Here is a 23,612-nt window from a genome sequence, read left to right on the forward strand (position 1 = left end):
CACCTGCACCCTGTTGTCAAGTGACAGTTACTAAGGAGTCTCTGAAAGTCCATGGGAGTTAGGCAAGGAGCTGGTGAGTAGAATTTTCAAAAGCACCTCACTTCCCCTTCCCCTTTCGTTTTATTTGTGGTGGTAACTTTTGGCCTAGGGCCTTGGGGTGTTTGCCAGGCAGAGGGTTGAAACAAATCCAAGCTCAGTCATTTGCAGGCAATGTGCCTCCTTGCAGACTTTCCAGACCTTTCTAGAGGCAGAACTAATTAATAACCTGAGCAGTGAGGGCGTGCTCCAGGTGACAAACCCACCCAGGGGCTCACACCCTCCACCCACGCTGCCCCGATCTCTCTGAGGCAGATGCTGGGTGAGTTGGATCCTTAGCTGATGTAAGTTGGGGTAGTTGCACTGACATGAAGGGAGCTATTCCTTCTTGTCAGCTGAAAATCTGGCCTCTTTGATAGACCCTGCCCCAAAGAGCTTCCAAGATAAACAGTGAGAGAGGGGAAGTAATCAGTCCTGTTTTACCGGATGAAGTGACTTGTTCAAGGTCCAGGGAGTCTGTAGCAGACCTGGAAATTGAATCAAACCTCCTCAGGCCCAGCTCAGTACCTTAACCCACAGCCCATCATTCAAAGGCCTGGTCTAAACTGGGCCGGGGGTGTTGATGTAAGATCCGCAACTTCAGCTACGGGAATACTATAGATGAAGTTGACGTATCTCATTCCGACTTACCTCCAGTCTTCATGGCATGGGATTGATGGCTGCGGCTCCCCCGTCGACTCTGCTGCTGCCGCTCGCTCTGGTGGAGTTCCAAAGGCAACGGGGAGTGTGTTCAGGGATCAATATAAGCAGGTAGTCTGGATGTACCCAAAGATCTGAGCTGATAGTTTGAGAGGAGTAAAGGAGCTCTGGGCCCAGCCCATGCTGTATTTCCCCTCCCTCTCCTAAAGATAAGCTGCTCCTGTGCCAGAAGCTTTGCAAGTAGGAGTTGCTCTGAGGCAGTCCTGTGGCAGTGGCTTCTCCTCCCAGGGTTGGGGTTTGTTGTTCTTACAGGGGGAGTAGAGGCATAGGCCTGCTATAAGCCCCATAGTGCTCCCCCACTCACTGTACTACTACTAACCCCCTCTAGCAATACCTTTCTCTAGTCGCAGGATCCCACAGCACTTTACAGACAGACTTGAGACAAGAGCTACCTCTGTTCTACAGATGAGGAAACAGGGCTGCCAATCTGGAATCGGACTCAAGCATCCTGCACGTTAGACACAGGTTAATGTTTTCAAAAGTACGTAAGTGACATTGGAGCCCAGCTTTCCTTGAAAGCTCATGCTCCTCCTGTTTCTAAACCCCCCAAATTACTTATGAATAGAAAGTGCATTTCAAAATTACCATAATATAGCAATCTCCTACCCCTGGTTATGAGAGAATAAATGGCTGTTTGTTAAAGGGACCATCAACTATCGGCCAAAACTCTACATTTCAAAATTCAAACCATTAATAGAAATGCTTTCACTAAACTTAAACCCCCATGAAAATAGTAGGAGGGGAGGGGTAACATGAACATTCCTCTGCAGCATTTTGCTAAGCTATGGAAAGTAAAATCAACAGCTGTTTGTTTCTCAGCAGAGTGCAAGAAGCACACATGAACTAGCTTTTTAAAAATATGATGGAGGTCAGGCTTTAAAGCTTAAATCTCTAGTAATGACTACAATGCCCAGGAAGGGTCCTGAAATGTTTCCAGTAGCTCCTACTATGGATTTGTGCCAAAGTGGCTCCTGCACTAATTTTTTTTATCCAGTTCTCTGTAGAATTTATCGATACCTAGGGCAGAATAAGACCTTTTAAAGCAAATGAATTTCCAGCCAGCGTTAGAAGCTATGCAACTGATGTAAGTTTCCAAAAGTATCCAAATAAATGTGACATGTGCAAATGTTATTTTTACTTAGTGCATCTATTGGAATAGTCCCTCTCCATTTAGGAAAGTGGGGATTTTATGTAATATAAAGTGTTTTCCTGAGAAGATCGGACTAGAACCAGCAATGCTGCTAGTACATGAACCTGACCAGTCCAGCTTCGGTCCAAGCTGAAATGCAAAAAGTAAGACCGCATTGGAGGTCAAGCAGCTATTTTAAAGTATTAAACATTTCAGGATATTTGTTTTAAAGAGGATTTTTAGTTTTGGCAGTTTCACATAGCCCCAGGGGGAGAGTAAAATTTACTAATATTTCTTGGTTTACTCAAAATGACACTACTCAGTTGGTGCTAGTCAATTCAATGTATTTTTAGAGGTTGCGCCTGGGGCTAAGACACCCTGAAAATGTTAATTGTTTTACAACATTTTTCCAAACTTTCTTGGTGGGAGCTGTAAGGAGGAGAAACTGATTCCCAGTATGCTCCTGCAAATGCTTATGTGAAGAAAGTTGATCAGGAGTTGGAGTTGGCCCCTTTAGGCCTCAGCCTTGTAGGATGGAGATGGACTACAGAGGGGAGGGAAACCATGAAACTGACCACATACAGAGGTGCTGTAAGTGAGCAAAGAGAGCTACAGTGTCCCCATGCTCAGAGCACATCTTACTCCAGCGATTATTTCCTGGATTTAATTTTACAACAGCCAACATTTGCATTGTGATGGGACCTTTCAGCAAAGGATCTCAAAGCACAAACAAGTAATAAAGCCAGGCTCAGAGAAGAATATTTTCCCCCCTTTTTTGTGTTGTGTTAAGGGCCAGCTTGATTCATTAACTTCCTGGAAGCCACAGAACCTGCGGGAGGAGAACCTGAGTCTTGCTTTAACCACTGATCATGCTCTTCTCCACTTTCTGCTGATTTCCAGCAGAAAGTAGCAGGGAAGGAATCTGTTCCAACAGGGTCTTGTCCATCTTTGTATCTGAGCCTGCGATTGAAATTTGTGCTTGTGTGAGTTGGAGTCAGAATGTCCCAGCCTGCCCATCTGGCAGGCTAGACACAAGTGGAAAAAAAAACAGTTGCCTCACAACACATGCAGTTGCAAAGCAGCAAGTCTGAGAGGAAAATTAGCCTGACAGACCCATTTACTTCTGGGCTCCCTGCCCAAAGCTGTCAAGTCTCACTTTGGGCAGCCAGGCCATGGCCTCTTAATACAAACCAGAGGTAGAGGGGAAGGGGCGTAACCAGCTCCCCCCATTCCATGGCTCAAGCTGGCTCCCTGCTGCTCAGTAATCAGGTGAAGGGGAGACCTTTGTTTTCAAAAGCAGGAAGTGTTTCTCCACTGCCAATTCTGTTCTGATCTCAGCGAGTGGTGCTGGAATGTCATTCTGAAGGAGCGTCAGGCTGTTCACCACTGGGGTCAGTCAGTTCACTGTTAAGTCTCATTAAGCACCTGACAAGAGAGGGCAGCCCCTTGCTTTTCCCAGACATGTAGGATCTGGTGAAAGGATTGTGGCTGGAGCCTGCCAAGGAAACAGCTACTGTTCCCATGTCAGAGTCCAGCAAAGCCCCGTTCCTAATTAGGCAGGGAGCACACCAGCCGGGCACCATTCAACACAGCCCAGGGAAGAGTCCTACTCCAGGCCTCTCAGAGGCTTAGCTTCACACATGGAGAAACTAAGGCAGTGAGGTGTAGCATCCTATTCTGCCACAGGGCAAGTCGGTGGCAGTGCTGGGAACAGAACCTAACTCACCAACCCCTAGGCCCAATCCTTTGGTGCAGCATTGACACCGTTAGGAGGGAAGCTGGGCGCTGCAGTTCCATCCCGGGGCTGTTGACTACACTAAAACCTCTTCAGTTACCTGCTGCAATTTCTATCACCAGAACCTCCTAAGGGCTCCAAGCCTCATGTTTAATTAGCTGGACACCAGTGATTACTACAGAGGCTGTAATTTCATTGGGCTGTTGGGTAGAGTGCACTTTTACAAATAAGCTCAATTCCAATTGGCTGCACAGTTTTGTTTCACTAACTAAGCACCAGCACTCTGCTGGGCCCCCAACAAATGAGACGCACTAGTTCCTCTTGCCCTAACTGCATAACTCCAGAACCTAATGACCCAGCCCACGGAGTCCACTTTTCAGTAATGGCAGGCCCAGGGCTGCAGCTGTCTGAATTACTCAGGTTTCAGAATACGCATTAGTTGGCTGAAACAAACCAGCCATGGTACATTTCACAATGCAGTAGCCCTGCTTTGCAGGTTCATTCTTGCACATTTGCAGCATTCTGTCACTCCTAAAAGGCTGGACAGGAATTAGCGAGGTTTGATCTTCCTGAGACCTACAGTCCTGGAACCATTAAGAGAGCTTTATAAAAACCACTGCTATAGGCAAGACAGCTGACAACTCTGCACTCATTGCACAGAATCTTAAAGTCCTTTAAACAGGAAGGAAGCCTCATAACATCCATTCCACGTTTGTGCTGCACTTCCCCCTCTGACTGCTTAAGCGACTTGCCCAAGATCAGCCAAGTTGGTACCAGAGTGGGGAACAGCATGTGACAGCATGGCGGTATAGACACACAAACTTCAAGCCCAGGTAAGTTTCACCAGTGCAAATTGCATCCAGATCCTGTAGTCATTGGCCAGTGATTACCAAATCCAGGGCTACTAGAACCCTAGGAGATTTGCACTAGACCGGGGTAGGCAACCTATGGCCTGGGTGCCGAAGGCGGCACACGAGCTGATTTTCATTGACACTCACACTGCCCAGGTCCTGGCCACCAGTCCGGGGGGCTCTGCATTTAAAATTAAATTAAAATGCAGCTTCTTAAACATTTTAAAGACCTTATTTACTTTACATACTATAGACTTAGAGAAAGAGACGTTCTAAAAACGTGAAAATGTATTACCGGCACACGAAACCTTAAATCAGAGTGAATACATGACGACTCGGCACAGCACTTCTGAAAGGTTGCCGACCCCTGCACTAGACACTTGCTCTCTTCAGATGGGAAGTCAAAATAAATAGGCTGCTCTGAACTTCCTACCTCTGTAGCCACTTCATTCACAAAAGCACCGGCCTATCACCCAGGCTGCATCAGTGATTCAGTCCTGCTGCGAGCGGACACCTGTAGCACCATGTTACACCACCTCTCCATTACCTGCTCTATGCCTTGCCATTGACTCTCACCCAACCACAGCTGCAGAAGGGAGCAAAAGTAAAATCGGGATTATAAATCTAAAATTTTATTGAGACAAAAAAACCAGACAGAGCTTGGTATGAAGTTAAAATCCAAACACTTACTTTACATTTAAACAATGTTTTCACAGAAACCTAAACACATGCTTTTAAAAAAAGGTTTGTACAATGCAGTTCTAGATACATATCACCCTACAAGGAGGTGCCAGGAGCCTGTAGGAGCTCATGACTCCAGACATTAAATATTTCAGTATTTTTAATAAATCCGTTTGATTAAAAAAAATTTCAACAGAGCTGGCTCCAGTGCTGAAGTTTGAGCTTGAAAACAAATCACTTGTTAGGGGAGGATTTTAAAATGATTTCACCTCCCTCTCACATTACACTAATGGGATTAAAAATGGGGAGGAACATGTTATCACATACATACGGACAGAGAATAAAGGGGATCCCAATGCCGCCAGTGGGACACAATCCAATTGGGGTTGAAAAGAAATCAAAGAGGAATCAGAACTTTCTATGTCTCTAATTTCACAAAATAGCACCTTAACGGAAAGGGGGTAGAAGGGCTTTTAAGGGGCTGATATCACAGAATATCAGGGTTGGAAGGGACCTCAGGAGGTCATCTAGCCCAACCCCTGCTCAAAGCAGGACCAATCCCCAGACAGATTTTTGCCCCAGATCCCTAAATGGCCCCCTCAAGGATTGAACTCACAACGCTGGGTTCAGCAGGCCAATTCTCAAACCACTGCGCTAGCTCAATTTCCTCCCCGTTCCCCACCCTCACTTATAATGCACAAGTCACCAACACTGGCAGTTCTGTTTGGAGACACTAATTACAGGCTTGCATCTCTGCAGTTCCCACCCCCCCACCCTGCCCCCAATAACATTGCTCTAGGGACTGAGGATTTGGACATTCACAGCTTCAATCTCATACCATTGTCCCTCCCCCTAGTCCTATTACCAATACTTGGGGTTTTAAGTTAATCAAGATGTTTATAAAAAAGGATTCTGGTCATGGATCTGGAACACTGTCAACCGTTCTCCCTCCCCCCCCTTTAAAAAGACCCACCCCACCCCAAACTGATACACCAGTAATAGCAAAAAGAAAAAAACCTACACACATGCTACGCTGTAAAAATGTAGAGTTAACACTATTGGGAAGAAGGCTGTGGGTTGCTGAGATGGTCTTTGAAGAACATGCAGTATCCATCTGCTCTCCCTTTCCCCAGCCTACCCAGCACCAGCGATAGTTCTTCATGGAAGGGGCTTTCACTTCCTCTCCAGAAAGCTGCAGAACAGCCAGCCTTGAAACACATCTCCCCCTCCCTGTCACGTCAGGCTGGTGTGAAGCTGGACACTTGGGCAGCTGCAGGGCACAGAAACCATACCGTCTCTTCAAAGGGCATCTTCTCAAGCCACCTCTCCACTAAGTAGAGCTGCATTCTCTCACCGTCGCTCAAACCCACAGTCTGGTCTTTATACAAAGATTGGCCAGAGCCGGCGTGGGTTAGTTCTTGTCCTCTTTCTTGTCGTCGTCTTCCGAGGGGTAAGAGTGCCATGTCAGTCTCTCCTCATAGAACGAGATGACCACTTGGGGGCACTTGATGTTGGCTTCCTTTGCGGGGACCAGGTCAGCCTCATCAGAGTTCTTCCTACAGGGTGAAGGAGAGATACAGTGAAGGAGGTTGGAAACAGATGTTACTAGAGTAACCCAAGAGGCAGGAAGGCCTTGGCCAGATGGGTTTTCCAAGCAATGCTCCAAATGGCTGAGATGCAGGAAGCCCACCAAACAAGTTCAGGCATGAGGGGCTTGTGGGGAGCAGGGGTCAAAACTGCAGCCCTGCCCCCCATCTCATCTGCAGTATGCAACACCAAGCAAGACAAGTAGCTCCCACCTCTGGCCACAGCTGGGGATGAACAGACCTAGATCAGCCAATGGCCCAACCCTGTTTGTCGCAGCCGACAGCAGAAGCTGTGTCCGATGTGGCTGTATTCCAGGCACAGAATCGGAGGCCAGCACCATCAAGCCATGCCCTCCTTCCCCAAGCTTGTGCCTGTGGCAGAGATCTTAAGAATCCCAGAATCCCAAGGGTCCTACCTGTTGATAGCAAATCCACGTTAGCCTTGGCGCCAAGGGTCAAGTCAGGCGGCAGCGCCACCACGAGAGATTTCAGGCCAGCTAGCAGGGACTCTCCAGGTGCAGCTCCTTGCCTCTCTGGCACAGAGTAAGTGAAGAAAGTGACTGACACAGACACACTCACCATTTCATCAGGAACATGAGCTCCCCGCTGGAATCTGTGGCGCCAATGATCCGCTCAGGTTCAAACCCCCGGGCAAAGCCTCGTGGTTTCTCCGACTGAAAGACAAAGAGGGAAGTTTCTGCTTGCTGCCTGGGTGTGTGTGTTGCTGTGCCATTTTGTGAATTCAAACGATGCAGACTTCATTGGATGGCTGCTGAGTGGGGTGACTAGGTGCGTCTCAGGCCTGTATCTGCAGAAAACGGAATGGGCTACGAGGGGATCCTGCCAGGTCAGGGCTGAGGCACAGCAGTGGGGCTTACCTCCTTGCTGCTCATGATGTGGAAAAAAGGACCTGATCTCCAGGGCTGTGGTCCTACGAAGTTCTGAGACCTTGCTTGCCAGCTTCCTCCTGACACCAGCCAAGATGTCCATTCATCAGCTCAGGAGAAGGAAGCCAGACTTGGGGGGTTGTCTGTGACAGTGGGGCCCTTTTCTGGTCCCTTGTCCCTGCACGTATCTGGCAGACTCCACCAACCCTTTGGGGGCAGGTGGCACTGTCCAGGGTTCACTGCTCTGTGCTCCCCTTGCTTTGACCTAATAACCTGCACCACTGTCTTTGCTGTGTATTTTTTTTTTTTATCCCTGGAAGTCAGTGATGACCTGAGGTCAGCGGAGGGAGGCTTCACTGTTCTGGTGGATGCCGCCTGCCATCCCAGGAGGGCACCTCAGCTTAGCCCTAAACACTGCCCCAGATTTATCAGCTGGCCTCTGGCTCAGAAACGGGGCTTGATCTCTAACCGCCGTCAAGCCAACAGAGACAGGGAGATGAGAAAGAATGTTTTTGTCCAGCTAAGGATTTTAAAGCACTTCACAGACACGACTAGCCTCTCTGTGGGGTTGGTGACTATTATTAGCTCCAATTTACAGCAGGGAAGTGGCATGGCAGGTCACAGGCTATCAGCAGCAGGGCTGCAAATACAACTCAAGAGGCCTGGCTCCCTGTCCTCTGCTCTAACGACTACACATGAGTGGTGAATCTAGGAACAAGACTTCATGGATGGGGAGGTTCTCCCCTAGTAGTCCTGCCTCACCTCTTCCTTTTTCTTCTTTGGTTTGCTCTCCTCCCCTCTGTCCTCTGTGTCAGATTCGGCTTTGCGTTTGCTCCCCTCAGATTTCTCACTCTCGTGGGCGGTTTTCTGGGACTGGAGAAACTCCGCAATGAGGTCGGGGCAGTCGAGATTCTCCTCCGGCTCCCACGTGTTATCCTCGCTGAAATCAAAGGAGACAGCTTGCTCTCACCACTACAGCCTGTGGCTCAGGCCAGGGGCTTAGAGTCAGCGAAGGGATGCCCTGGATACAGGGCCACGGAGATGCTACCGGCGCCGTAGCTGTCTACACCCTGGCTGTGTTCTGGGTACCGTGATCTGGGCGGGAGGAGGCTGAAGCCACTCACATACCTGCCCTGATGGGTAGGTGTGACCCATTTCCACACCAGCCCATATGCACTTCACTCACAAGTTCAGACTTGGCTTTCTAGGGACAGGAAAGGGAATCCTTTAAGGCAGTGTCTCTTGCTCTCCTCCCACGTACACCAAACTGGATCGACCATCCAGATCAGAGGAAGGAGGGGCTGGGGATTGCCATGGCGTGTGAACAGCCCATCCCAAAGGCTCATCATGGAGGGAGGAAGGAAGTGGGACCTTCTTGCCTGCCCAGCTGGACTGGCACTCTCTCACCATAGCATAATGCCTTTATCATCACGATCCCCCGGCAGGGCAGGGCAATTATCCCCATTTTCTACACAGGGAACTGAAGCCCAGAGAGGCTTCGTGACTTGCCCACGGTCACACGGGGAGTCTGTACTGGAGCAGGGAACTGACCCTGGGTCTTCCAAGCCCCAGACTGACAACCAAACCGCTGTCAGCACAAGGAGGGATCACAGACTGGGATGCATCCTCTCCACTTACTCCGAGAAGCCTTTCCACTTCAGCAGATACTCCACTTTGCCTTTCACCACTCGCCGGTCTAGGACCTTCTCCACCACATACTCCTCCTCTTCTTCCTCTAAGACCTCCTCCACTTTCTTCTTGTTCTGCTTTTTTCCCATTGTGCTGGCCAGTTTTTCAGCTTAAGGGCGACGCTGCTAAAGTGGGGAGACACACACACACAGGTCAGGGCGGGGAAAGCTGCACTACAAGGAGGCAGAGCCCAGGGCACTAATGCTGCCTTCTAAAAGAGAAAAAGAAACATACGTACAAAGCCCCAGAGAGGTGGAGCGAGATTGGCCAGCAGAATAATCTGGCTCATCTAAGATCAGATGCTTCCCATTGGATAATGCTATTAAACAGATATATGTAGATCCAGCCTCCTCTCCATGCAGAACAGTCTATATCCCCCCACAACCCTCAGTTTCCATCTCTTATCCTATCAAATTCAAGCTTCCCATCACCACCTTCAAGGCCTATGGGATCTCTGCAACATGCCCCCTCCCGGCCCAATTCCCTGACCGCATGGTACCTGCCATCATACCAGCTTGTGTGTGGAGCAGTGTCCCAGTCCCCATCTGCATAGTACTCGGAGTTTTCCTCCTTACAAAGCACCCACACTCAGGACTTCCCTGGTCCATTCTCACTGCTGACTCCCAGAACGTGCCCTTTTGTGAAACAGCCTCCCACATCTTGCTTCATTTTATTCTCCAAGGTCGCCTCAAGCCACATTCCCTGATAATCAACTACCTCCTTTTATTTATTATATGCAACAGGGAGGGGACTAGTTCATGCACATGCTGGGATATAGCTCCCCTACCCGAGATATAGGTGTCACCCATCTGCACCAGCAGTTTAAATAGGAGCTTCTCCGTTTAAATCCAGTGACTATTAGGAAGCAGTGGAGAGGGCATGGGAGGGAAAGACACTGGTTCACTGCGTAGCCTCCAGCTAGTTCCTTTGATGCAGTTTCCTCATCAGTAAAGGGAATGTAATAATGGCAGATACTCTGACTTCTGTTTCCTCTCCACACAAGAAAAGTCTGCAGCGAGCAAGGCACACCATGCCAAGCATCAGTCTGACCCTGCTAGCAAGCCAAACTCATTGCCTCTCCCAACTGACACGATACACAGGGAACATAAGAATACCACAGCCCCACAAACGCCTCCAGTGCTGCAGCTCACGCAGCTCTCCCCACCGTTCCCGGGAATTGAGACTCTCCCAACACAGATCTGGACTCCTAGAGTGATGTCCAGCCTCTATTCTCCCTGCAGCACAGGCATTTCTGGTATGATCCATCAGTGGAATTCTGGGCCACCAAGGATACTTGGTCCCAGTGATTAGTTGCACTCACATTCTAGCATAGCATGGTCCAACTGACACTGTGGATTCCCCCAGTATTAATTGGGGGTAGGTAGATCTTGGGATCTGCATCGATGGGAGAGGAAGTCAGAAAGCTAAAGCAAGTCAGTCTTTGGTCACTAATACAGTATGAGGGAGATTGGTATTATTATACCCACATCACAGATGGGGAAAAGAGGCACAAAGAGGTGAAGTTACCTGCCCTGCATGTCACAGCAATCCAGTTGCAGAGCTGGGAGAATGCAGATCTCTCGATGCCCAGTCCCGTATCTTAACCACTAGATCATGCTTCCAGTGGGAATTGTTCTTTTCTAATCAACCAGAACAGTGTGTGTAGCTGGCCAGAGTTTTTGCAGCCCAAATGCCAGGGAACAATTTCTGATCAGTCCTGATGAAAGAAAGCTTGCCAAGCAAATGACTACAGAGCAGGTCAGACATGTTACCTGTCAAGAGACAATTTTTTCCAGCTGAAACCATTTTGAGTTGCCCGAGAGAAACTTCAACTGGCAAAAAATGTGCAAGTTTGGGTTAGCTTGAAAAGCAAAAAATTAAAAGTGAATCTTGTAGCTGTGCTGAGCCTTAGGGTCATCCCTCTGCACTGAGGGAGATGTTTCTACAGCTAGATAACGGTTTCTGAACCAAGATTCGAGAGATGGGAACAATTCTATACTGCTCAAGGCTGCGCAACTGTCATGCAATTGATAAGAGAGACAAGGTGAGGTGAGGTGAGATCTTTTATTGGACCAACTTCTGTCGGTGAGAGAGACGTGTTCGAGCCACACAGAGCTCCTCTTCAATTGACAAGACTCTCTGAAGTGGGAGGCCCAGGCATGGGCCAAACAGATCTCATTATCGCGTTCAGGAACACATGCAGGAGAAGGCACACTGCGTGGGCTCCCTATTTTATCACTTCTAGCTGCTTTAAGTCAGTGTGGTCCCCAACCTTTTCCAGGTGGCGGGTGCTGGACGACAAGCCACTGTGGACCGTGGCTGGAGGACAAGCATCCGCCGAAATGCTGCAGAGAAGCAGCAACGTCAAGAGGCGTCGCCACCGAAATATTGCTGAAAATCAGTGGCATTTTGGTGGCGATACCTCTTGATGATGCCGCTTTTCGGCCGATGCTTGTCCACTGGCAAGTACATGGGCACACATAGATGCCAAGGCGCCCGCGGGTACCGCACTGGGGACCACTGCTCTAAGTACAGTGAGGGGCTTGGAAAGTCAGGGCCTCTGAGGGCTTCTCCCTTTGGCGGATGTTGTAACTCACATTTATCTGTGTCTTGGACCCCGTGACTGCATCTCTCAAACTGATCTCAGCATGTAAGTTCTACCAGTTGTTCAATTCCGGATTGTTCACTTGTCACTCTGTGCTCCATGCCTGCACTGCCACAGCAAATGGAGCTGGGTTTGGCTGGAAGACAGACTTTAAATCCAAGTGACCCGCACACAACAGGCCACCTTCCCTTTGTGCCCTGCTCTGGACAGAGGCATCAGGAAACCCCTTCCACACAGAGATTGGGCTTCAGACGTCCTCAGAGGCCAGACACTTCCTAACGGGAGATTCCCAAACACCTGCCCCTCGGTGGCAATCTGCCTTAGTGCTGAAAGCCCTGTGCCATTTCTGAGCAGGGCGGTCACAGCATTGGCAATGGAATCCAGACCAGGTTAAGCCATTACTCCGATTGCTGTTCAGAGACCTTGGAGCCAGTCAGGGGTCTCAGAGCAGTTTCAAGTGACTAAATGTCCCACATCACAGGTAGAGCTGCGCAAACAACTGAGTTTTTGGTTCACTGGCAGTTCTGAAAATACTCAGGAACCCAACTATCTGGACTTTGCAAAAAGTGTTGGTGAATTAAAAAAATACATCTGGGGTTGAACAAACGTCATTCAACCCAAAATGCTTTGTTCTGTGTCTCCTTAGAGGGCTAGTCACAAAATGGCCAGAGGAAGAGGTGGCAGCCTTCTTCTAAGTTCAGCACAGTGGTTAAGGCACCCACCTGGGACGTGGGAGACCCAGGTTTAATTCCGCCCCTCTGCCTGATGTGGAGAAGGGATTTGATCTTAGCTCTCCCACACTGTAGGGGAGCGCCCTAGTCACTGGGCTGTGGAATATTCTGATGGGGGGAGGGGGACCTTCAATTTCTGCTACTGAAGCTGTTCCAATTTGTATAAATAATTAGCCACTGGAGCAGGGACTTACAGCGGGGCAGGGACAAAGCAAGGATGACTATAGCTTGCTTGTCAGGGCACTCACCTAGGGTGTGAGTCCCTCACACTCAAGCCCTCACTCCAATGACTGTTAATACAAAGTGGGACAGATTCAAGAGGAGAGAGAGAGAGAAATCAGGATATCCCACACCCCAGTGACTAGGGCACTCTCCTGCAACATGGGAGACCCAAGTTCAAATCCCTTCTCCACATCAGGCAGAAGGGGACACTGAACCCAGGTTTGCCACATTACAAGTGAGCACCGTAACCACCCCCTCCCAGCCCATATTAAATGAACATGAACAGTGCCTAAATCCTGAAGAGGGTGTGGCTGAAACTAATCGGTGAATTTACATCAAACTTGCAAATACTTCTTACCAGAAACCGCATTTTTGATGAATAAACTCTGTGCAAAAGCTTCTGCCCAAACCAAATCCCCAATCCCAACCAGCCCCCTTGTTGGCAGCCTCAGCAGTGGGGTCAGAGATTGAACTGGCTGTGGAGACTGCCCTCTACAGGTGGCTCCTGCAGATCAGGGTTGAGGACAGGCTGGTGTGGTGGCAGCTTGCTCTGCTTATGCCTGGGCTGTTGTGGACACAGGACTTCGGTCTCCTCCACCTTTGGTCAAAACTAAATTAATCTAAAATATTAAACAAAAGAGGGGAGAACCCCAAGATAGGCAGCCTGCTGACAGCTGAGGTGGGGACAATTTCCCCCACAACAGAGTAGGTGCAAGTGTCTAACAGAGACAAGACTTTCCTCCAGATGAGCACTCCTCCCTGCCAGTTAAGGATCCCACTTTCAATGCAGCTCAATCACTGATTTAATGCCAGGGCATTCAGGCCTGACCCAGCAAGGTGCTGAGCCCTCCAACTCAGACTGGGTCCAATGGGAGCTGAGGGTACCCAGGGTCTCACTCATCGGGGATGGCTGGAAAGCTGAAGCGGCCTTTTAAAAAGAAACCTTAGAAAAAACACAGCAAGAGAGAGAAATGAGGCTGCTGCCTTCTGAACTCCGGGGTTTAAATACACTCTGACAGGGTCTTTAATCAGATGCCAGACAGAGGCAAACCCAACGCAGCAAGGCTCCGGGTTGCCTGTGGACTTGCTGTTGATGGAGGCCAGGCTGCTTGGCACCACATCACTACAGCAACGCAGACTCTGACCACCACCATCTAATCCCCCAGCGGAGCCAGCGATGCAGCAGGAAGCCGAGGGCTCAGGTTTCACTTGAGAGGGCTCTGGAAGGCTCCAGCAGAGTCTCAGGCGGAAGCGTAACACTCCAGCTCCTACAGCAAAAATGCAGAGGGGTGCCATGAAGGGAGGCAAGGGATCGCCTGCGACAGGGCTGGTACAAGGAGAACTCCACCAGGCTCCATCCCTCAGCAAAGGCGCCTGATAAGGTTGGAGGCAGACAGCTGCCATTTCTGGAAAGCCCCCTGTGACGGTGCACTCCATGTTTTGTGGAAATATGCTTTATGCAAAAGCTCTCTGGTAAGGTATCATAACCAAGGTTACAGCCTATGAGTATATTCCTCCTGTTTGGATGCACGGACCATTCTTGTATCGGAAACTAGAAATATGAAGCGCTGCTGCGGGAGTGAGTGTGGTCGCGGCGCCAGCGCTGGGAGAGCTCTCCCAGCGCTGCAGGCACTTCACCTCCCCGTGGGGATTAGCATCCAGCGCTGGCGGAGAGCTCTCCCAGCGCTGCAGGTACTCCACCTGCCCATGGGGATTAGTTCCCAGCGCTGGCGGAGAGCTCTCCCAGCGCTGCAGGTACTCCACCTGCCCATGGGGATTAGTTCCCAGCGCTGGCGGAGAGCTCTCCCAGCGCTGCAGGCACTTCACCTCCCCGTGGGGATTAGCACCCAGCGCTAGGGCACTGTTTACACTGGCGCTTTACAGCGCTGTAACTTGCTGTGCTCAGGGGGGTGTTTTTTCAAGCCCCTGAGCGAGAAAGTTGCAGGGCTGTAAAGCGCCAGTGTAGCTAAGGCCTAACACGGCTGCTACTCTGAAAGAAATGTAAGGGCTTGTCTACATCAGAAAGTTGCAGCGCTGGTGAGGGAGTTACAGCGCTGCAACTTTGAGAGTGTCCACATCTGCAGGGCATCACCAGCGCTGCAACTCCCTGTTTGCAGCGCTGGCCGTACTCCCGTTTTGTCTCGGGTGTAGAGGATCCAGCGCTGGTGATCCAGCGCTGGTAATGCAATGTAGACAGTTACCAGCGCTTTTCTTGACCTCCGTGGAAGGAGGAAGCCTCTGGTAATCAAGCTGGTTTCCTTTCCCGGTTTGCTCTCTCGGTCCCGGAGCCAGCCAGCAAACCGCAGGGAAGGAGACCTGCTTGCTCGGGGTTCCGGGACCGAGAGAGCAAACCGGGAACGCCGCGGTTTGCTCTCTCGGTCCCGGAGCCAGCCAGCAAACCGCAGGGAAGGAGACCTGCTTGCTCGGGGTTCCGGGACCGAGAGAGCAAACCGGGAACGCCGCGGTTTGCTCTCTCGGTCCCGGAGCCAGCCAGCAAACCGCGGGGAAGGAGACCTGCTTGCTCGGGGTTCCGGGACCGAGAGAGCAAACCGGGAACGCCGCGGTTTGCTCTCTCGGTCCCGGAGCCAGCCAGCAAACCGCGGGGAAGGAGACCTGCTTGCTCGGGGTTCCGGGACCGAGAGAGCAAACCGGGAACGCCGCGGTTTGCTCTCTCGGTCCCGGAGCCAGCCAGCAAACCGCGGGGAAGGAGACCTGCTTGCTCGGGGTTCCGGGACCGAGAGAGCAAACCGGGAAAGGAAACCAGCTTCGCCGCGGTTTGCTCTCTCGGTCCCGGAACCCCGAGCAAGCAGGTCTCCTTCCCTGCGGTTTGCTGGCTGGCTCCGGGAACGCGAGAGCAAACCGCGGCGTTCCCGGTTTGCTCTCTCGGTCCCGGAACCCCGAGCAAGCAGGTCTCCTTCCCCGCGGTTTGCTGGCTGGCTCCGGGACCGAGAGAGCAAACCGCGGTGTTCCCGGTTTGCTCTCTCGGTCCCGGAACCCCGAGCAAGCAGGTCTCCTTCCCTGCGGTTTGCTGGCTGGCTCCGGGACCGAGAGAGCAAACCGCGGCGAAGCTGGTTTCCTTTCCCGGTTTGCTCTCTCGGTCCCGGAACCCCCCTTGAAGCCGCCCAACAGCGCTGCAGTGTGGCCACATCTAACACCACTTGCAGCGCTGGTTGCTGTAAGTGTGGCCACTCTGCAGCGCTGGCCCTATACAGCTGTACTAATACAGCTGTAACAACCAGCGCTGCAAAATTTTAGATGTAGACATGGCCTAACTCTGAGGTCCTACTGTAATTATGCAAATTGTGGGCCATTGATGGTGGTTTCCAATCTTGATAGCTCCCACTGACTAGGACAATTGGTTGTAAATGGTTTATTTACCTGCAAGGCTTCCTGTGTAGGTGTGGGCCAACCCAGGAAGAACGGAGACTAGGCGGTCTTACAGTGACATGTGACCATGTCACATGATACTAGAATCCATCTTAAATCTGGTACTTTTCCATTTAGAAAGAGGGATGGGGATCCAGAGACAAAAGATTCCCACCTTGTGCCAAAGCTATAAAAGGGGGTGTAGCAAGACAAAGGGGGCTGCCAGTCATGAGAAAACCCCTACCTACCACCTGAGATGTCTGCTGGAACTAACAAGGACTGTACTGGGGGAAAGGATTGGGCCCGGGCTAGGAAGGAGTTTAGTCTGCAAAAGAAGCTTATTGAAACATCTCTGAGGGTGAGATATTACATGTGATCAGTTTCTTAATGTATTAAGCCTAGACTTGTGTGCTTTTGCTTTATTTTTCTTGGTGACTTACTTTGTTCTGTCTGTTAATACTTGAAACCACTTAAATCCCAACTTTTATACTAAAAATCACTTTTCTTTATTAATAAACCCAGAGTAAGTGATTAATACCTGGAGGAGCAAACAGCTGTGCATCTCTATCAGCGTTATGGGAGGGGGACAATTTTTTAATTTATCCTGTGTGAGCTTTGTACAGAGTAAAACGGATTTATTTGGGGTTTACATCCCATTGGGAACTGGGTGTCTGGGTGCAGGAGGCAGGTAACCTGCGCAGCTGTTTTCAGTTTTCTCTGCAGCTTTGGGGGCATGGACCAGACCCTGGGTCTGTGTTGCAGCAGGCTAGCATGTCTGGCTCAACAAGACAGGGTTCTGGAAGTCCCAAGCTGGCAGGGAAAACGGGCTCAGAAGTAATTTCAGCACATCAGGTGACAGTCCAAAGGGGATCTCTGTGACCAAACCTGTCACACCCCCCATATGACCAGTGATAAGGAAGTTGACTACTTGAATACAGGTTGGATCTCAGGGTGCCCATCTCTCTCTGCAGAGGACCCACTTTTTTCACCATGGGTCTAATGAATTTCAGTCACAGATGCTGCAGAATATGGCTAATGCTTGGAGACAGAACTTGTTTTTCATAAAGCATCTAATATTCAGCTAGGGAGATCAGTCAACTGGCTCTGTGGCCTAGGATCCTGTCTACGGCAACTGGATCATGACCTGCATTACACAGTACAGTCCCTATGTAACATGCTTTGGACCAGCACAGATGAGACCAACCCATGGTGCAGCCTCACTTTCATTGTGAGATAACGCAGTCACCAGACAGCTGATTTTATGGAAATTGCTCCATAACTAACAGCACAATCCCTTGGCACTGTGACTGCTCCTGCAGAGACCCTGAAACAAGGACGACAGGGGAGAAAGAGAGAAAGAAGTAAGGAGACAGTGAAGAACAGAGGCCAGCCAGAAAACAGAGAATGGTGATGGGTTCCAACGTCCCTCAGATTGCAAGTAGCATGGAGGCAGAGAACTATACTTTGGAAAGGTCAGGCTGCTGTGATCCAGCTCCTGGACAAATGTTTGGCAGGGACAACTTGACGGAGAAGCCGCAAGCACTGCAAGAAAGGGCCAACATCTGCCAAATGAGGGAGCGAGCAACAACATACTGATCAGCAAGAGGCAAGTGGATATAATCGCCAGGCCATAAGGTGACTCATATGTGCCCTTGTTAGAGCTTTGAACTGTCTTGGGTCTGTTCCTCTGACTCCAGCTGCTGTCAGCAGAGAAATACTTGCCTGTTTCAAATTATGAGGATTCAAATTATCAGCAAGATTTTATTTTTTAATCCATGAAGTTCAAACATCTGTGTGCGCATTTATTGTATCTTCGTGGTTCTCAAACTGTTTTGGTAAACTTGAAACTAACTCTCAGAGATGAGAGCCTAAAAATTCAGCTTTCAAAAGATGAAGTTTGGGCCACACAGAGAGACAATGTGCCATCCCCTTAAAGGCCTCCTAACCTCCCTTTGCTCCAGAGAGATGTGTGTCAAGGAGGTCCGTATGTGACATTCACATGCAGGGTCTGTTCTGGGTGACATGCCAAGAGGTTGTTCCTTTTGGCATAGTTCCTATGCTAGAAACTGCATCTGGCTTTGCCAGAGGTGCTCTCAACAGCCTGCATCCAGTAGGATGCTCTGGGCAGATATATGGCCTGGCTACAGCTTCCAGTTCCAATCAATTCCTACACACAGTGCATATATTGTCCTTGCTATTCTGAACATGAATAAAACAGTGTCTTTTGCTGTTGAAGTTTGAGAGAGGAGAGACTGAAGTGAGGGTACAAACTCAGAGCATGCACTACCCAAGAAGTAATCAAACTAGGGCAGGGGTCGGCAACCTTTCAGAAGTGCTGTGCCGAGTCTTCATTTATTTACTCTAATGTAAGGTTTCGCGTGCCAGTCATACATTTTAACGTTTTTAGGTTTCTTTCTATAAGTCTATCATATATAACTAAACTATTGATGTATGTAAAGTAAATAAGGTTTTTAAAATGTTTAAGAAGCTTCAATTAAATTAAAATGTAGAGCCCCCTGGACTGGTGGCCAGGACCTTGGCAATGCGAGTGCCACTGAAAACCAGCTTGCGTGCCACCGTCAGCACCCGTGCCATAGGTTGCCTACCCCTGAATTAGGGGCTTGTCTAAATTTAAAATGCTACAGTGGCATGCTCTCCCATCAGCAAAGGTCATTCATTTCCCCCAGGGGTGGTAGTTAGATTAGTGGAAGAATTCTTTCACCAACCTAGTGCTGTCTACATGGCGGCTCAGGTCAGCTTAACTATGTCACCCAGGGGTGTGGATTTTTCACACCGTTATGCCAACCTAATTTTCTACTGTATACCAGCCCTAAAGTAAGGAGTGCTGTTGAGAAGCTGTGCTGTTTCCAATGAGATTCTGACCTTAATGGCACAGATCCTTTGGTGACTCCTAGAGTATGTCAGCAGTCACAGAAATTAATGAACGAACACAGCACCAGACACGGGAAGTGTTAATTGGCTTCCTTATAGGCAGTCTCAGCACAGAGGAATGAATGGCCATTGAGACTGAGCCCTTTTCACCCCTACATGTCAGGAGTGATGCACCAATTGAGGGGCAAGAGGAAGCTTGTCCTGCCATTGCCCATGCGGTACCTGTTCTTTGATCTCCCAGTTGTCAAGCAAACAGATTTCATCAGCATTATGTTCATTTGCACAAAGTTACAGTTGGAAGAGATAGCAGGTCACTTTTCCCATCGCCATGGCCAATACAGAATATTCCCCCTTATTTTTCTGGGGAAATTGGTCCATTGGAAATTAGTCTGATCGGACTAATTGCTAGGCTATTCCAGTCTAAGCACACGTTACATTTAGGATCTTCTTCCTAATAGTCACCTTCAGTTCTCTTTTGCTTACTATCTGGGAAACAGCCGACTTTGCATTAAAAATATTCTCTTACCCAAGACCAAAAAGGACTTAAATGCTAACAATTCCCACCCTCGCTGGACCATCTTAAACACCAGCATTTGGGATAAGGTGGAATTCTTTTTAAAGAATAAAGCAGAACATTGGAAAAAAAGAGAGAAGAGCTTCATATCAGCAGTTAAAGGGAAAATCCAAGACATGTTAAACCACTTGAAAAGAATTCAAACTCCAGTAAAAGGCAACAAGGAAGGAGGCCCAGCACAAAGTATATACAAAAGCCTCCTTTATTGCAACAAGAATAGCAGACAGAGGGGTAAGAGCCAGAATCTGGCAACACTGCAAAGAACACGTGTTACTGCATGGCCTTCTGCAGAGCAGCATCCAGGTAGTGAGAGAATTATAAAGCAAGCTCGAGAAAAAGCAAACAAACGAGCATCAACATCTTTAGCTGCAAAATGTGCTTTCTTTAGAGGAAGGTAAGTTCCACTTATGCCGTTCTAGAAGGTCAGATGCATTTGTACAGACTTCAATAGCTTAAAGACAGAAGACTAAGCCAGCATAAACATGAGGACCCAGAGATCTATTTCATTTGAATACACTCAGTCTGACTCCACTGACTCAGAGAATTAAGAGTTAAGTGCAACTTTGATGCTTTGTAACTTAAAATATTTCCCCCAATTGCCCTTCCCAAATTTGGTCAGGATCACACCCCTCTTTGAGGGCTATGGACATGCCAAGTTTATTCAGCATTTGCCAGGAAAAGACAGCATGTCTTGAAGTGGGAACAAGTGTATTAAGTTTTCCACCCTTCAAACCTGAACACAACTGAGAAACTTTTGCTCAGACTTTCCAGAAATGTTAGCCTGGGCTGAGATAAAGGTGAAAGCTTCAGCCTTGATGGAGAATTTAGGAGAGCTATAAGTGACTGAGCGTGGACTATCCTTCTCAGCTATGACTACATTCACAACTCACTTGGGAAATGTACCTCTGAAGTTACGGAAATCTGCACAAGGGAACAAGATATTAAGGAAAAGTTGTCTGCATTGCTAGGCATTCTAGGTTCAATCTGCATGAGGAGGAAGCAGAGCGAAGACAGAAGTATTTTTACACTCTCTCCTCTAATCAGGGAAATGCTACCAGAGGCAGGGCACAGACTTGATTATTCATTTTTAGTAAAGACAGATTTCGGATGTGGAGACATCTAAAAGAAGTCAGCATGGGAAGATGCTGCTCAAAATGGCATAAGATTCCCAACTGCCCATTGCCTGCAGGACAATGCAAACCCTTCCCATAAACACATCTTTTTACTCAACTTTCTCTAATCAACACTAGTGCTTTCAGAACACAGAAAGGCAGTGTCTGGATAAAAATCTTGCAGCATACACATGCTCCTCTTGCCTGTGTTACTAGCACATGAAAACCGAGACTGGCTACTGCCTTTATTTCAATCTCTGCTAGCTATTCTTGCATTTGATTTTGGGAGGGCAGTGAAACACTAGACTGGCTTGTCTGTTTCTAGTCAGTTTCACTGCATAGCTCTCTAGCACTAACACAAGGCTGTGATGTTTGAATTGCAAACCTGGCAGGGACTGTTTTATCCAAACTAATTTCCCATGCAAGAAAGAAAGATGTTATGAATCTTGGGTTAAGTCAGTTAAGTTTTTTAAAACTATTTTTATTTTAATTAATAAAAACTTACATTTAGAACCTGAACAACCTAGGAGTCTCTATCTTATCCACTTGATTTTGTAGTCACAGGACACATGCCTCTTATCTGCTGCTCCATTATCCCCAACGCTCTCAGCACAATTCCACCATCTCCAAGCCCGCAGGAGAGCTCTCACCTCCCCAGCTGACACCCTTGGTACCTCTTCATCAAGCTCCAGTTTTCAGATCAGCTCCAGTCTCTCCCCTCCCCCCTTCAACACACACTAGGTCTATTGGGGCAGCTCCAACTCCGCATAAATCTCAATGCTTCCCTAGGTCCCCCTGGTGCAGCTCCATCCACACCTTCCTCTTCACCAGGCACACTACTGCAACTCCATCATCTTCTGTTCAAATATCCCCAGTACTCCTGGTGCAACTCCATAGCTTCATTCTCTCCCTTTCTTCTGGTTTACTATCACCCCAACCGAGGCACCCTAGGGCTGAACAGGGGTCCGCACCAGGTCTCTGCCCCATTCTCACTTCCCCCAGTGCAGCTTCATCTCCCCTCACCCTGGTACCCTTCATGGGGGCAGCTCCTGCTCTACATGCCCCATTGTTCCCGTTATGAACACAGCTTTATATTCAGTGCCCCCATCCTGTCTCTTCAGTGAAGCTCCATCTCCACGTGTCCTTCCCCAAGACCCACTTCCACTACAGCTCTGTTCTGTCCCCCCAGAAGTTACATATCCACCATCCCCATCAACCAGCCCTTGGTGCAGCTCTCTCTCCCACCCCTGCACCCCATTCCTTAGGACCTCCTTGGGGTAGCAGCTCTTTTGCCACAACTAGCTTCTAGAGATGTCATGGTGCAGCTGGCTCTTACTCTCTTTCCCACAGCTCCTACTGCAGCTTTATAGCCACACAACTCCCACCCAGGTGCAGCTCCACCTCCAGGCGCCAGCTGGGTTCCCCCTTCTGTTACGCTCCATCTTCTCCCATGCATACATCCTCACCCCCCATGATCCCTGGTGCAGCCCCCCCAGTCACCCCCTCCAAGCCCCCACAACCCTCCTCCCCAAAGACCTCTGATGTAGCTCTCCTCCCCACCCAATCCCAGCTCCCCATGGTCCCCCCTTGAAGCTCCACACCCCCGTCTAATCCCAGTTTTACAATGTTTTCACGCATCTCCCCCCTACAACCAAGTCCCAGCGTCCCCATTACCCTCCCCATGTAGCGCCCCCTCCCAAATCCCAGCTCCCCCACAGACCACTAATGCAGCTCCCCCCACCCCCCCCCGCAGCTCCAGACCCTCGCTTAACCCTAGTTCTACAACAATCCCCCTGCAAACCCCCCCCCCCTTCTCGTGGCGCGCCCCTGGCTTCTTCCCCTTCCCTCCTACCAGTCCCAGACCCCCGCCCGTCTCAGAGCACCCCCCCGCCTCCCCCCCAGCGGTCCCAGCGCGCCCCCTCCCACCCCTCCAGTTCCCGCCCCCAGTCCCAGCGCGCGCCTCTTGCAGCTCCCCCTCCCCCACTCGTCCCGTCCACGCGCCCCCATGCGGCTCCCCTCATCCCAGCCCCCCCCCCGCGGCTCGGCTCCGTCCCCGCCCCCCCCCGCGGGGCCCCGCTCACTTTTCACAGCCTCGCCAACGATGCTCGGTGGGAAAGGGAGCCGTGGGGGCGGGGGCTAGGCGCTGCGGCGGCCGGGCCGAGCTGAGGCGGCGGAGATCGGCGGGGAACCGTTACCGTCGGCGCCGCGCCACAGGCCTGGCCGCTCGCGATCCGCCCTCCGCCAAACAAAAGAGCCCAGCAACCCCCTGTACCCGCCGAGCGCACTGCGCCTGCGCGGCGACCCCCCGCGGCACTATGGGATGTGAAGTTCCCCGTGGACTATAGCTCCCGGCAGGCCCTGCGGCGAAGCGTCGCGGCTGACGCACCGTCTCGCCGCGCTGCCTGCTGGGTGTGGTAGTCTGGGGTGGGGCTGGAAAAGCCTTGGGAGTACAACACAACATGGGGCTGCGGCTACGCCACGTGACCTTGCACAACAAACGTGACCCGAGCGAGGCAGTGCAGCGCAAGAGCCCGCCCACAATGCACACTGTGTGGCCAACTTTTCCCTTTCTAAATAGCATGTGGTCAAAATTAATGATTACAAAAAAATTTCAAAGGAATATTTCAGGATTCAAGCCAAGCTCTTAACTATTAGAGATCAGGATGGACCTCATGAGATTTTCTTAAAGATTTAGCTCCAGGAGGCAGGTGATTAGGAGAAACTCAGATTTCATACAAAAAAGAAATTTCTACCTTC

At 49.9% G+C, this 23,612-nt stretch overlaps 1 protein-coding gene across 2 annotated transcripts; it reads right to left on the bottom strand.

Moving 5' to 3' along the window:
* Window positions 1-5,765: 5,765 nt before the first annotated feature.
* CBX1 (chromobox 1) lies at window positions 5,766-23,068 on the bottom strand. 2 transcript variants are annotated; one of them, XM_030541011.1, is made up of 5 exons: window positions 22,937-23,068; window positions 9,303-9,478; window positions 8,427-8,604; window positions 7,357-7,451; window positions 5,766-6,747 (listed from the first exon to the last, which is right to left on the bottom strand). In XM_030541011.1, the coding sequence occupies exons 2-5, from the start codon at window positions 9,440-9,442 to the stop codon at window positions 6,603-6,605; spliced, it is 558 nt and encodes a 185-aa protein (XP_030396871.1). In that variant the 5' UTR covers window positions 9,443-9,478; window positions 22,937-23,068; the 3' UTR covers window positions 5,766-6,602. The 2 variants fall into 2 exon arrangements, with proteins under 2 accessions (XP_030396871.1, XP_030396872.1); XM_030541012.1 differs by lacking the exon at window positions 22,937-23,068 and adding an exon at window positions 10,881-11,097.
* Window positions 23,069-23,612: the final 544 nt, after the last annotated feature.

Source organism: Gopherus evgoodei, chromosome 23, assembly GCF_007399415.2.
Source record: "Gopherus evgoodei ecotype Sinaloan lineage chromosome 23, rGopEvg1_v1.p, whole genome shotgun sequence".
In the NCBI taxonomy this organism is placed as follows: domain Eukaryota; kingdom Metazoa; phylum Chordata; order Testudines; family Testudinidae; genus Gopherus; species Gopherus evgoodei.

Excerpts from the sequence above, each read along its gene's own strand:
- CBX1 (XM_030541011.1), bottom strand. The coding sequence starts at position 9,442 with ATGGGAAAAAAGCAGAACAAGAAGAAAGTGGAGGAGGTCTTAGAGGAA. Across the intron at positions 8,605-9,302 it reads AAGTGGAAAGGCTTCTCGGA|CGAGGATAACACGTGGGAGC; the intron begins GTAAGTGGAGAG and ends CTTTGATTTCAG. Across the intron at positions 7,452-8,426 it reads CAAAGAAGAAAAAGGAAGAG|TCGGAGAAACCACGAGGCTT; the intron begins GTGAGGCAGGAC and ends TTTGTCTTTCAG.